Source organism: Diachasma alloeum, unplaced genomic scaffold (assembly GCF_001412515.2).
Source record: "Diachasma alloeum isolate Michigan unplaced genomic scaffold, Dall2.0 Dall_scaffold_00181, whole genome shotgun sequence".
In the NCBI taxonomy this organism is placed as follows: domain Eukaryota; kingdom Metazoa; phylum Arthropoda; class Insecta; order Hymenoptera; family Braconidae; genus Diachasma; species Diachasma alloeum.
In genome coordinates, this window is record NW_021680347.1 from 266,620 (window position 1) to 280,096 (window position 13,477).

At 35.1% G+C, this 13,477-nt stretch overlaps 1 protein-coding gene across 1 annotated transcript in view; it reads left to right on the plus strand.

The window, feature by feature from the left end:
* Positions 1-13,477, plus strand: part of LOC107045707 (tRNA dimethylallyltransferase) — a 137,758-nt gene that overhangs the window by 106,074 nt on the left and 18,207 nt on the right. Inside the window, exon 6 of the mRNA XM_015268044.1 lies at positions 12,892-12,988. Within this exon, the coding sequence (XP_015123530.1) occupies positions 12,892-12,988 (97 nt within the window). The remainder of the gene's footprint in view (positions 1-12,891; positions 12,989-13,477) is intronic.

Consider the following 13,477-nt stretch of genomic DNA (forward strand, 5'->3'; position numbering starts at 1 on the left):
AAAAAAAAATCGTATCGTTCACCAAAATGCCTCAACTATTTTCTTATTGTAAATCGAACTTTAGATTTTTCTCTCAGTGCAGATTCCAATTATTTTCTTCCATTGCCATCAACGGTTTTCATTCGTTTTCTTCGGAAAATTGAGAGTCTTAGGTTGTAGTCATTAGTATGATGAAGCATACGGCTTTCAATTTTTGAAGCAAACGAATATGGGGAAATGATTGGAATTCGTTTTGGTCGGTTGAATAGGTTCCCTTGTTTCTGAAGGACCACGGAATTCCGTCCATGTATTGCTTTAGCTTGGCACTGATTTGTACAACCCGGAGGTAATTCGCCACAAATCGTTGAATGACAGATGGGCGCATATTTGATCTCGGTGTGAGACGTGTTGTGCGAAGAACGTTAATGTTCGCGGTTTAGTGTGCATCGTACAAGGTTAAAAAAAATTGAAATTTCATGGACTGTCTAGTATTAATTCCTAAAAGATTGGCATTGAAGTTAATTTAGAGGGGAAAAGCTGATGAAATTCTAGGCTTCAGGTAGAATTCACGCAAATTCGAATAGTTTCAAATACACTGAGAGAATGATTCAATTATTCCAAACGAGATTCGTTAAGTATTAACGAATGGTAGAGTTGAATATGACCAAACAAAAATTCGTTAATAGTCAACGAATGGTTCACTTGAAAGATGAAAGTCTATTCCAACAAGACTCCTCAAACGTACATTTGTTAACTATTAACGAATGAACATTTGGTGAGACTGAATAGACTCTAGCCTTCAACCAAATCCATTTGTTTACAATAATTAATCCTTTCCATCAGTGTAGAAATGAACCGCTAATTTCACAATTTCCTTGAGTTATCAATTGAACATGAATATTCAGTACTAAAATGAGCTGCTTTTCCAATGAATTGAGAGATCAAGAATACATTCAGTAGTGATACCCCAAGTGCTAAATTTGGCTCTTTTTTCTATGCAAGGAAGTTTGAGGAGTATAGCCCTTTAATTTTGTAGCCTGAATGCTATTTGTCAATTATTTGCTTCACTCGAATTTCGGGCGACGAAAATACGGTATTTTGAAGACAAAATAAATGTAGAGCGAGAAATGTACTGCAAGATTTTCAGCGGATACTTCTCCAATCCAAATTCCAGCTAATAGAATTGCACCTTTCGACGTTCTTTTGTATAGAATACACGATATCCAATTGATAATTTTTTGATAATTTCATTGAGAATTTTTCGGCGTTGAATTTTAACCAATCACAGCGCAGTATTCGAAGTGACGATACTCTTTTGTTATCAAATTTTTTCGGAAATTGCACACTAGCTTCTGGAAATTGCATCTGATAATTGCATAGTAGCTCTTCATTTATTTCTAACCAATTGGATGTTTTGTTGGAAGAAGCCCTCGAATACTGTGCTCCGCTCGGCCAAAATCCAGTCCCGGAAAATTCTCCACCGAATACCCCTCGACCTTCAAAATTAATCGCACTATTTTCCTCAAGCTTCCCTGCAAACGAACAAAAGTGTCAAGTTTTGCAGAAAAATTTTTAGCCTGCAAAACTTGGTATTTTCATTTGTTTCCAACGAAGCTGTCGGGAAATATTCCGATAATTTTGAAGGTCTCGGAGTGTTATAACTGATTATTTTCCCCAATCGGATTTCGATCAATCAGAATGCAGTATTTCAAAGGAATTTGTCAGCAAATATTCATTTTCATTTAAAAATTCATATATATCAAGGAATTTCCGCCTTCCTGCCACTAAAAAATTGGAACTTTACTTGAATTTGAGAAACTTGAAATTGGATTGACTTTTTCTTCTCAAATCAAATTTAAGGTTTTTTTCGGAAAATTCAGGCAAATTTTTTAACAATGTCCAATATGACGAAGTATCTATTGTGGAAATTTATGCCTAAAACTATTTTTTCTAATTTCGAACGAATACTTGCCAGAACTTCTGAGACCCTTCACATCAAAATCGGATCCAAATTGTGATCTCAGAACGGAATTGAGTGAAAAATATGAAAATCCTTCAGACGTTCATCGAAAAATCGAGAAAAAAATTCCAGTCTCACCAAAGTCTACCCTAGACTTGTCGTTGATCTACTTATACATTATCGAAGTTAATTTCCGCACAATGAATGTTAGTGTTTAGGGCGATTGTATTGGTCATTCAAGAGCTCCCATTATCAGTTTGAATTTTAATTTCTAACATCATGACAATAACCTTTCTCCTGGAATCTAGGCAAACGTGTGGGTGCATAAATCGATTCTCGACAATGAACCAACGAATGGAGTAGGTGTTGGGGATGGGAGGCGGTTACAGTAGAGAGAAGGGTGCTAAACTATAGATGGAGTATATGCATCCCATGATTCTTTTGTCGTCTGTAGCATCACGGAAATGATTTCCTCTTTGTGAAACGTTACCGAGATCACACTCCCACTCGTATACTAGTCACACAATCAAAAACTTTTTTCTTTCCTCATCTTTTTCACTCTCGTCAATTTCATGACAGTGTTCTAATAAGAAATGAAACTACGAAGATAAGATGTAGGAGAGAAGCGAAGAATTTCTCATCCGGAGGATGTGAAAGGTAACGATTTATCGATCGTTGGCATTCGGTGGCCGGCCCCCTTGTGCCTGTCCCACCAGTTAATACTCATAAAAGCCAACAACCGACCACCGGTGCTGATATAATTATTGCTAATAACTATCGTACATCCTACGACCCGTGATGTGCGACACGCGATAGGCTCCTCACCGGCACTACCTATATGTAAATTGTTCTCGTATAATTTGCAATATCCAATGTGGGTTGCTCCATATGGAGGTTATGAGTGTTAATTTATCGTTAATGGTCATCAGTATGCACCTTCACTTCTGAAAATTCAATTCGGTCCTTGGCGCAATTCCAGTGGCACATTTGAACCTTTTGCGTACGCGGAGAAAATTATTTGGCGAATTTCAACAACTAGTTTGGAAAATTTAACAACTAATTAATCAAAATTCAGAAAATATTTTTCAATTTCATTCGACAACTATTTGTTAAATTTTCGATGAATGTTCGTCAATTTTTTTGATGCATCAAATTTAACAAGTTGTAGATTATTGCTTATCCTTCTTATTGAATTATCGTCACTGACTTTACCGACATCGATCAGCTGTTGTGTGGTGTTGTCGCGTTGCTCGACTCGTAATGGTGGTCAAATTTTTTTTAAAGGAATTCGAAAATCAATCGAAGATACCATGCCTATATGGCTTAATTGGTCCCCTACTATTGTTCTCGCCGACGATAGATTTTCCATAGTCTATAGTAAATGGCTTGTGGTTTTTTTTCAATATCTTGAGTGTCTAACCCATGCAACATCTCGTTCTAAGCTCACACGGTCACGTTTCGTCCCTAATCATAATGTTACAAAAAGTGATTTTCAGAAATTAATTTCTTACGCGAATGCCCCGATGGAAGGATTAAGATTATTACTAACGTGTGGCTTAAATTTGAACCTAGCATATGAGACAATATCGACATTATGGTGACTAATGTGGTTTTTGGCTGAACACCCTTAAGATACAAATGATTGCGGGATTGTTTCCAAATGTATATATGCCCTCACCATCCAGTTGGGTAGTCAAAATTGATTGAATTTAGTGAGTTAGAGACCTAAGCTAGTTTCTTTTTATAGATAACAGTGTCAAAAATTTTTGGCTGGAAATTTCTGTGAACTTCTTGGAATTTTTTTCTCATTCAAACTTCACGTCATTTACTTGTCAAGTTTCACCAACGTGTTATTGAAATTCAACAACTAGTTGTTGAAATTCACCAAATAGTTTTCTCCGTATAATAATGCCGCGAAAGACTTCACGAGGCAATACTTTGGACAGATGGTCTCGATCTCAACGAACAAATACAAATCTTTGGTTCGTCTCAGTCTCGAAATACGCAGTATCAACTCCTCTCATGGTGACTTCAAATCAAGTTATCTCATCTCGGTTTTCAAGCTTTTCGTGTTTTTTAATGTAAAATCTCGTTTTTCGTCTCGGTTTGTCTCATCTCGGTCTTCCACATATAAAAAACTCGAAAAACTGGAAACCGAAATGAGGTAACTTGACTCGTAGTCATAACGAGAGGAATCGATGCTGCAAATTTAGAGACGGAGACGAGACAAAAAATTGTCGTCTTCACTGAGACCGAGACAATCCCCCCAAAGGGGATCGGGGGGAGGGGGGTATCGTCTCGTGATGTTTCGTTAAATCTCTCCCATCACCACTTTTGCGATCTCATTCCCCCCCCAAGTTGCGATTAAATCTAAGAGTAATCATGTGATATATCTGTATGACCACGATTCTTCTGGTGGGATTTACTACTGATAAGAGACCGACGCCAGTCGCCACTTATTCAATCTTGGCTACATTATAACCCTGACGCCACGTGCGTTATCGCCTAAAAATTTCCTTGAAAATACTAAGTATTTGTGATATTAATCATTTTTTTATAGCTTTCAGCCGAGATACTGCAGTATTTTATATTCCGTTGTAATTTTCAACTTTAACGATAAATCGAAACCTCATGCATTCATTCAATCGGGAATTGAGAGAGCAGGTACTTTCTCCTCGTTTAATTTTATGTATATAGCTATCCGTGAATTCAGCCGTGTTTAATAAATCATAGCAATTGTCAATCTTGCCACGAGTGACGAATTGCGATTGCAGTGTACCAGAATTATGGAAATAGCAACGTATCGAGTAATCAACCATTAAATGTATTTAACGATTTGTCTCAGATATGAATTATTCATTTTGTTCCATTACCGCTACTCTATATTTCAACATGCCGATACAGTTGTGATGCATATGTGATCACAAAAAAACTGTGAACTTTGACACAATGATTTTTCCTAAACCGATTAAAGTATTACTATCAGTTTCATTTTATGAGACTAATCAGTTATTCCATTATTTAAAAAATCCGTCTGCGACAAATTGACTAATTTTTTTTTCTTCGGATCATGAGTTCATGATGTCACTTACCTGACATCATGACATGTATCCGTTCGAATTTCGTAATGCATATTTTCTATTGACAATGAGCTAACCATGAGTGCGCGTAACTGACACTACAATCCTTCTCAGTAATTCCAACACTATCTGCATTGCATTCTGATCACATCTACTCTGGTCACATTAGAAATAAAGCGTTCTACGTAAATATGATATTTAACATTCTCACTGCGTAGCATTTGATAAAATTCATGACTAGAAATAATACACCGTGGGGATTTACTCTCTTCACTCTCCGTACTGAGTTGATTCACGTGTATGGGTTCATCTCTATCTGTTTTATGCAAATCTGTACTATTAACCTACCTGGTATATTCCCACATGTTTGTGGCAATGCCGTTCTATCGACTCTCAGTCTGGCAAATAGACAAACTGACGTTGTCAGTGCCAGTTGGTAATATCTGGCACTGAGAAAAAATAACTTTTATCAGGTGATTTTGTATAATCCGATTGTACAAAATTTAGACGAACATCCGTACTTTTAACGATCAGTATTCATAACATTTTTTCAACTATCTGTTATTCGAATTTAGTTTTTCTTTTTTATATATGGAAGTATGGCTTTGAATTGCCTTAGAAGAATAAAGAAATCTCCTGATGAAGACTTCCCTGGTGCGCTGCTAAAAATTTTTGTCTGAAATTTCCGGGACACTTTTCGAAAATTTTTATCGAATTTAATTACCACGGAAATTTCAAAGAATTCCATCATTGAAAATTCAGAATTTCGTGGAAAAATCAAAGAGAACTGTAAATTTCAGTTTCATTTTTCCCTGAAAATAAGTACCAAACCAAAAAATTCCGGTAAATATATTCTTGAACTTCCAGGACAGTGACACTGAATGCGATTTAGGGGGAAAAAAAAATCAAGAAATTTCAGATTTCACTGAAAATTCAATGTAATTGGGCACTGGATATTCGTATTAGATTGGGAATTAAAATAAATTAAGGAATTCTCTTTTTTATGCTGCTTAAAATTCTGGAATTTTACTGAATTTTCAGGGAAACTTGAAGTTTCATGATTTTTTTTTCCCTAAATCGCATTCAGTGTCACTATCCTGTAAAGTAGTAGTCAACTGTCCATGAAATTTCCTTTTTTTTTCTTCCCGTGTAGTGGAAACGTTGAAAGTTGTAATCGAAACTTCAACTACCCCAAAATTACTGAAAATCGTTTACATCGAACCCCTCCAAAAATTCACGTTTACTACCCCCCGCGATCTGTTAGACCGCTAAGCCGCGCTGGAAGAAAAGATTACTTATTGTTAATAAATGGATTTGGTTGTAGGGTAGGGTCTGTTCGGTCTCATCAAATTTTCATTCGGTAATAAAAATAGTTAACAAATATATATTTGAGACGCCTTGTTTCACTCGACTTTCACCTTTCAAGTGAACCATTCGTTAACTATTAACGAATATTTGTTTGCTCATATTCAACTCTACCATTCGTTAATAGTTAAAGAATATCATCTGAAATAAATGAATCATTTTATCAGTGTTTCTGGATCGCATTTCCCGTTTGTTTGAGCGAATGAATTAATACTTTTTGGAACTGAAGGTTCAGATGAGGGCTAAAACGAGGAAAGATCAACTAAAGAAAGGTTAAAAAGGTTAAACGGGGAAGGATTGAACAGAAGAGGCAATACGTATGAGTGTATTTAATTTCATTTTTTTTTCTTCGCACATAAATATTTGTAACAAAAATTTTTTCATTCTAATCTCGTCTATTAATCTTCGATTATCGAACTAATAAAGATATGGCATTCATTATGAATAATTGGTGTTGATTATTACTTTTTATCAATTCACTCAGGGAATAAATTAGACAAAATATTGGTGGTTTCATGGATTTATCGGGGCGAAAAAAACCAAAAACGTTTTGTATTGACTGGAACCGATGAAATAAAAAGCTACTGAAAATTGGAATTTTTTTTCTTATATTTATCAATAATTATACACTGGGAACGTTTTGATAGCTGTCCCACAGACCGACCGTTCGGTAAAAAGGTTAAGGTATATCTCAAGACAATCGGATCCAAAAGCTAGTCCCTATGCATTTCCGGGTAAAATTCTAAATAACTTAATTTATTCAACGGCAAATTCAGAGAAATCTGTCTTTGAATTTCAGATCCCTCTGAATTTTCAGGGAATTCCTTCAAAATTCTGGAATTCTAAAAATTTTAAAGGATTTCCCTAAAAATTCAAGGAAATTTACCAATGAATATTCATTTTCACTTAAAAATTCATGTCGATACCTTCATAGCAGACAAGCGAATCTACATAAGGAACTCATAGAACTTACGCTGGTCTGTTATTAAGGTGTCGATGTAAGTTGTGAAATTTTCATTTTCCTGCCGCTAAAAAATTGGAACTTTCCCTGAATTTTCAGAGAAACTTAAAATTCCATTAACTTTTTCCCCTTACATCGAAATCACGGGCTTTTTTCGAAAAATTGAGCCAAATTTTCCTAACAGAAGATTTGAAGCTTGTATTAGCGTATTGCACATTATATTCCACACATTTTAGGTATTCATTTTACAAATAATTTTCATGTCATACATCATGAAGAAGAATCAGCGGATAGATGGGCTCTACAAATTGGGTCATTGATCCGTATGTTTAGATCTTCATCTTTCCTCATAAATCACTCAACTCACTCGATCATATATGTTCCATGGTTAATTACAAGTTCAGTAACTGCCGAGAGATAAAACTTGAGGCACGCTGATGTTTAAGCTGATGGCACGTGTAAGATTGGTATTCTTTGATTTGCCTTGCGTATTATTCATCGATAACCTGACGAATCTATGCCAATGTCAGCTAAACAATCTATAGGAAACGGAAAGGTCATTAGCCTGAGAGAAAAAAAATGTTCTCAAATAAATCGTATTTGAAGCAAAAAAACCCGCTAGTTAAAAATTACCATGAGTCTAATTTTCTTTCCGGAATATTTGAAGAGTGAAGCTAGAATCTTAATTTTTTCATTCATCAATTGCTACGATTGTACTAGGTTATGAATTCTCTTCGATGAAATGACGAATAAGTTATTCCGATGATGGATGTATAATATATGTTGATACGATGAAAAATTAAGTGAAAGAATATTCACCGGCGACACTCGGCTGTTTTCTTGATACCGTCAATGTCCTAGTTAATGCGATTAGAAGCTCTCTTTCTTTAATGAGCATCAAATGATTATATTTTCTGAATTGACATTTTCCCAAATGAATGATAAAATAAATTAATATTTGAAAATAGGAAACCTCCGTCATGTGCTAGTTTTTACCACTTGGTAAGATCATTTTTACGTTATTGCCACCCTTCGGTGCCAGTTAACCCTATAAGGTGAATTTCAATAGCCCAACTCGAGCGTCCTACTACGCTTTACGACGCTTTTCACCTTAGAGGGTTAAAGTTGTATAAATAAACTGCAGTATTTTTTACAGATTGGTGCAGACGACACTATAAATTCAGTCATTTTCAGTCATCAAATTTGTCAATCAAACTGCATGAGAAAAACCTGAAAAAAATGAAGGATATTCAGCTTCATTTAAATTACATTTTGCACAGGATAGTTATTTTTTTAAACATTCGTTTTTTGTAAAGAAATAACGAAAATTGTTGAAACTTTCGGAAACCTAATTTTTTTAAGCATGGAATTGATTTCTGATAAAAATCTGATTATGAATAAATTTATTGCGATTCCAAACAAATGATTTTTATGGCGGAAAATTGATTGTTTACAAATGATGTACAAAAAATGCTGGTCATTTTCCAAAATTGCAATTTTTCAATTATTTTATCAATTTTCCTCCAAAAGTAAACTTTCTGTTTTTTTTCAGATTTTTAAAATGTTTTCTAACGGTTTAATATTGAGATTCAAATTCAGACCTGCAAAGTTTAAATAATAACATCATTGTAAGATGTCCGGGAACTTACACTGAGAGAAAAACAGCAGAGTCAAACAAGTTTTACTGATGCCAAAAAAATCGTTCGTTAAAAATTATCAAAAAGAATTTTGTGTGCCAAACATGCGAATCGTGCGCCAAAATTAAAAATTTTTAGTGCAAAAATAGATTTAGTCTTTTCAAAAAAAATTTATTATCTTCATTTAAGCACTACTTCTTCATTATTCGATGCTCGTATTTTGCTCCATACGTATTTTGCTCCCGGCAAATGCTCGTTTTATATGAAACGAGAGATAGGAGTTTGTCGTTTCGGCTATTCAATAATCACAGACAAAAAATGAATTCTTAAATGAAATAGTAATAATGATATGACAGCATTGCTGTAACTTAGGGACAAAATATTCTTCGATAGACATTCCACTATAAAAGATGTTTTTATCCAGAAAAACGTACCGTCGTGTATGAATGATCGGCCTCTTGAGCCAAATATTTCGTTGTTGTTGAAAGCAGAGCAATTATTAATGATTGAGGCTTTCAAATTCTCGAACTAAATAATAATTTTTTTGATAATTTTCAACTAACGATTTTGTTGGCTCAAACAAGACTTGTTTGAGAACTTATTCGTTTTTCTCTCAGTGTAGGGTCGAATGGGGCTCAAATGAAAGCTCTGATGTTCGACTACAAAAGTATAAAAACATTTCACTGAAGAAAAAATAGCAAAAGTACTCGAATATACTTAAGTCGTTGAGTGTAACGAGAAAAAATCAATCCAAAAAGCTCAAAGCAAATTATTCATCATTGATAATTTTTCCGATGAAGTCTAACTTTTATGAGTGTAAGAAATTCATCCATCCATCTAATTCTTTCTTAAACTATTTTTTTAAGCAATATGATCACCTTATCAGATTGCAATGAGTACTCAATTATAGAAAATGTTTTTCAGAATTTCGATGCAGAGTGAAACACAAAAAAATACAACTAACTGGAAGAAGTAATTTTAGTCTTGGAATGTAGAATCGATTACTAAAATGCTGAATCACCCGGAAAATGCATCCCATATATTTTGTTTCAAAACGTTATTAAACGAATGTATAATGACTTCATTCCGTATCGGAATTTTTATGATTATCAATCATGAGCTGATGGAATGATCACCGTGTTTGTGACTAAAAATCGATTATTACGAAGACAAATGAGGGGCACCATTACTTTCTCCATCAGTCCATTTTTTCTTTTTTAATATTCGTATGTCTGTCATCAGTTTACTAACCCTTTATTTTATCGAAGAATATGTAATCTAGCACATACTAGCAAATCTTGACAAAAGAAATCCAGTTCTCGATTCTTGAAATGTTCCGCATAAAAAATTTGATTCTTGGCAATGATTACATCCGAATTTTTTGCTTCGTGTGTAAGGCTGTTTCAGAATATTTTTTTCTATCTGTATAGAGGACGATGTATTAAGCGATGATCCTAATGAGTGTGCAAATGAATCCATACATTTAAAGAATATATTCATCACGGTTGATCAGTGCCCCCTGTACCTTGATTAATCTGCAAATATTTAAACTGTAATGAGGAAAACGTATGTTAACATTGAGGATAAACCTTCGCATAGCAACACCCAGGTTTTTACCTGTTCTGTTGAAATCAAAGTGTTATGTAAAATTCAACATTTTGCCGTTACTATTACATTGAGCAAAAAATCATTTCGACCAAATAAATAATGATTTGAGAGAACTATCTCATTTTTCAAAGATGCAATGCTCCAAGTCAGTTATTGCCAAGTTCTCGAAATTAGGTTCCGGGCGTTTCATTGATAATCCATCATTGAAGGATCACACATTGCATATGGCCTTGAATTAATTTCCAAAACTTTTATTCACTTTTGAGATTTTCTTAAGGGGAGATTACTATGAGTTTCAAAAGTCACGGGCTATTGGAGTGATTTTTTCATACATTAAAGATCGATTATGAATATCTAAAAACGAATAATTAGTACAGAAAAAATTGTTTATTGTTCGTTTCTCCCGTAGATACTTAAAATATTAAAAATAGTCCACGGCCTCCAATTTTTGAGCTACAGAGGTTTTTTTTTAATTAAAAAAAAATCGTATGCAATAACAATTACGAGCTAGTTTTTTTGAAATTCAACGTCTGTGAAGCTAATATCATTTTTTTTAATATAAAAAATTGCACCATTCATGTAAAATAACCAGAAAAATATTTCTGAAAGAATCAAAAATATATTTTAAATATTTTGAGGATCATTTTTCTGGCCATTCTACATGAATGGTGCAATTTTTTTAATTAAAAAACAAACAAAGTTAGCTGTATAGGAGTCGAATTTCAGGAAACTAACTCGTAATGGCTAGTGTACACTTTTTTCAAAAGGTTAAAAAAAAACTCTGTAACTCAAAAATTGGAGGCCCCGGACTATTTTTAACACTTCAAGCTTGAGTAAAACGCATACTTGGGTTTGTTCAATGGAGTATAACGAACATTGAAAAAAAAGTTGAATTCGAATAAAAACTGTGGTGTAAGAAGGATTTTTAAGGTAAAAACTTCAAAAATGACGGTTTTGGTGGATATGCAGGACAAAACCAATCGGTTTTACGATGGTTCTTACTTTTCAATATATCCCCTCATATACCAAAAGTCGTCCAATGGCTCTTCAGGCCGAGCGAAGACTTAAATTTCACCGCAGTCTCTGTAAGTGCGTGAAACCCTTTGGCAAAATATTTCCAGGACACTCATTCTATCTCATTCCTCATACTTCTCTAATCAAGCGATGCGATTTTTGTAATCTCAGGGTCCAGCTTACCTCGCTGTTTATTTTTGGTTTATTGTTCAGTACACCCCGCTTTCTGCTTTACCCCACTGTCCATTTCGACGCCGCTCTCCCCTACTCTTCTCAAATAAGTATTTATTTGACAGATGTGATTCTCTTACTCAGTGTACTCTGGTTCATTAGGTCGTAGATAACTACCGTCATCATCAAATACACTCTACTCAGTATCAAATCACTAATCTGTCTTTAACAACCCAAATTTATCCATATTACTGCATTTAGAACGTATGTATACGTATTTAGTACGTATGCATTTACGACTTAACCTTGCCATAAATAAAGAAATGCGATATGTGATCCAGAAGAATGTGTAACGAAAGCAAGAAAAATTCCAGCCATTTCTGTAGTAAAATACGCAAAAGCCGGATAATTTCGCAAATGAGAAATTTCCCAGTTATCTGTATGATGAACATTCAACATTCTTGCACGTGTATCATACTCGTCTTGATTTTCACTCTTTTCATACTTCGGTCTCTCTCAATTCTACGTACATATCCACCTGGTTTGCCCCCCCCCCCCCTCTCTCTCTCTCACCCCATTTTTGCAGTCATATGCAAGTTTTCCCGCCAGCGTAAGCTCTCCACGCGCGTCGACAGACCTCTATCAGCTTCGATAAGCTAATCGGCGGTATGTGACTAAGAAAGGAGTATGACTCCCTCCACTCGATTATTCGTAATTTCATCCTCTCTCTCATGGCATTCCCCAGCCTTATCAATTTCTCTCTTTACCCGGGGTTCCATAATATCCATTGGTCGACACAAACGAGTTATCGTGCTCGCTGGACGAAAAAAAAAAAATACAAAGAGAAATGTAAACGGGAGAAGCGATAATGGTAATGGTCTTGCACGTTAGCTTTTACAGTTGGACTTTAAATAAAGGAAAACAGAGGTGCAGTGTCATCGAGGGGGCAATAATACTGTGGGGAGGCTGTGGTATCAATTGGCAATGCGTGGACACATATGTGTTCGCTATAAACTTCGTTACTGGCTAGCACAGGCTAGGCTTGACAGGCAAAAAGGGACCCTGAGTCTTAGCAGATATATAGATGTATAACATAGAGAATGTATCGCGTTCCAGGTCACCCGATTACACGAAAGGCATCTTTCAGTCGATTGGCTTCAAGGAGTTTCACAATTACCTGATTCTGCCTGAGGACGAGAGGAATAGTGAAAAGGTATGCTTGTATCAGGTTTTACCTGATAAATCTCAGTTTGTTTTACAATCATTCCTTGATTTTTATAACTATAAACATTATTCCATTGAATCTGTTACGATACGAGAAAACACACATGATAGTATCGTTTGGCGTGTGATTCATTGGTTTTATTCGATAAAGCTTTGAGAAGTGTTGACATTGCTGAGGCTTTGAAAAAGAAATACAAAAAGTGTGGAAATCATATCTGCAATTCGATTGTCAATGATGGAAGTCGCGAAGCAATTGTGCAAGTGGTTGACGTTATGATATACACTAATAGACATTTTAATTTGTGGCAACTTCGTTGATAACTGGTCCCCGTTTTTTTCAAGTTTACGAGTCACGATGCACAGCAACGTGCCTTCAATAATGTCTCGTTGGGATTTTCCCACGTGTGAAGTCCGATATCACTTTGGTGCACGCTAGTATGACGCGTCAAATCTTTATGAGTAATGCGCGGTTTTTTTT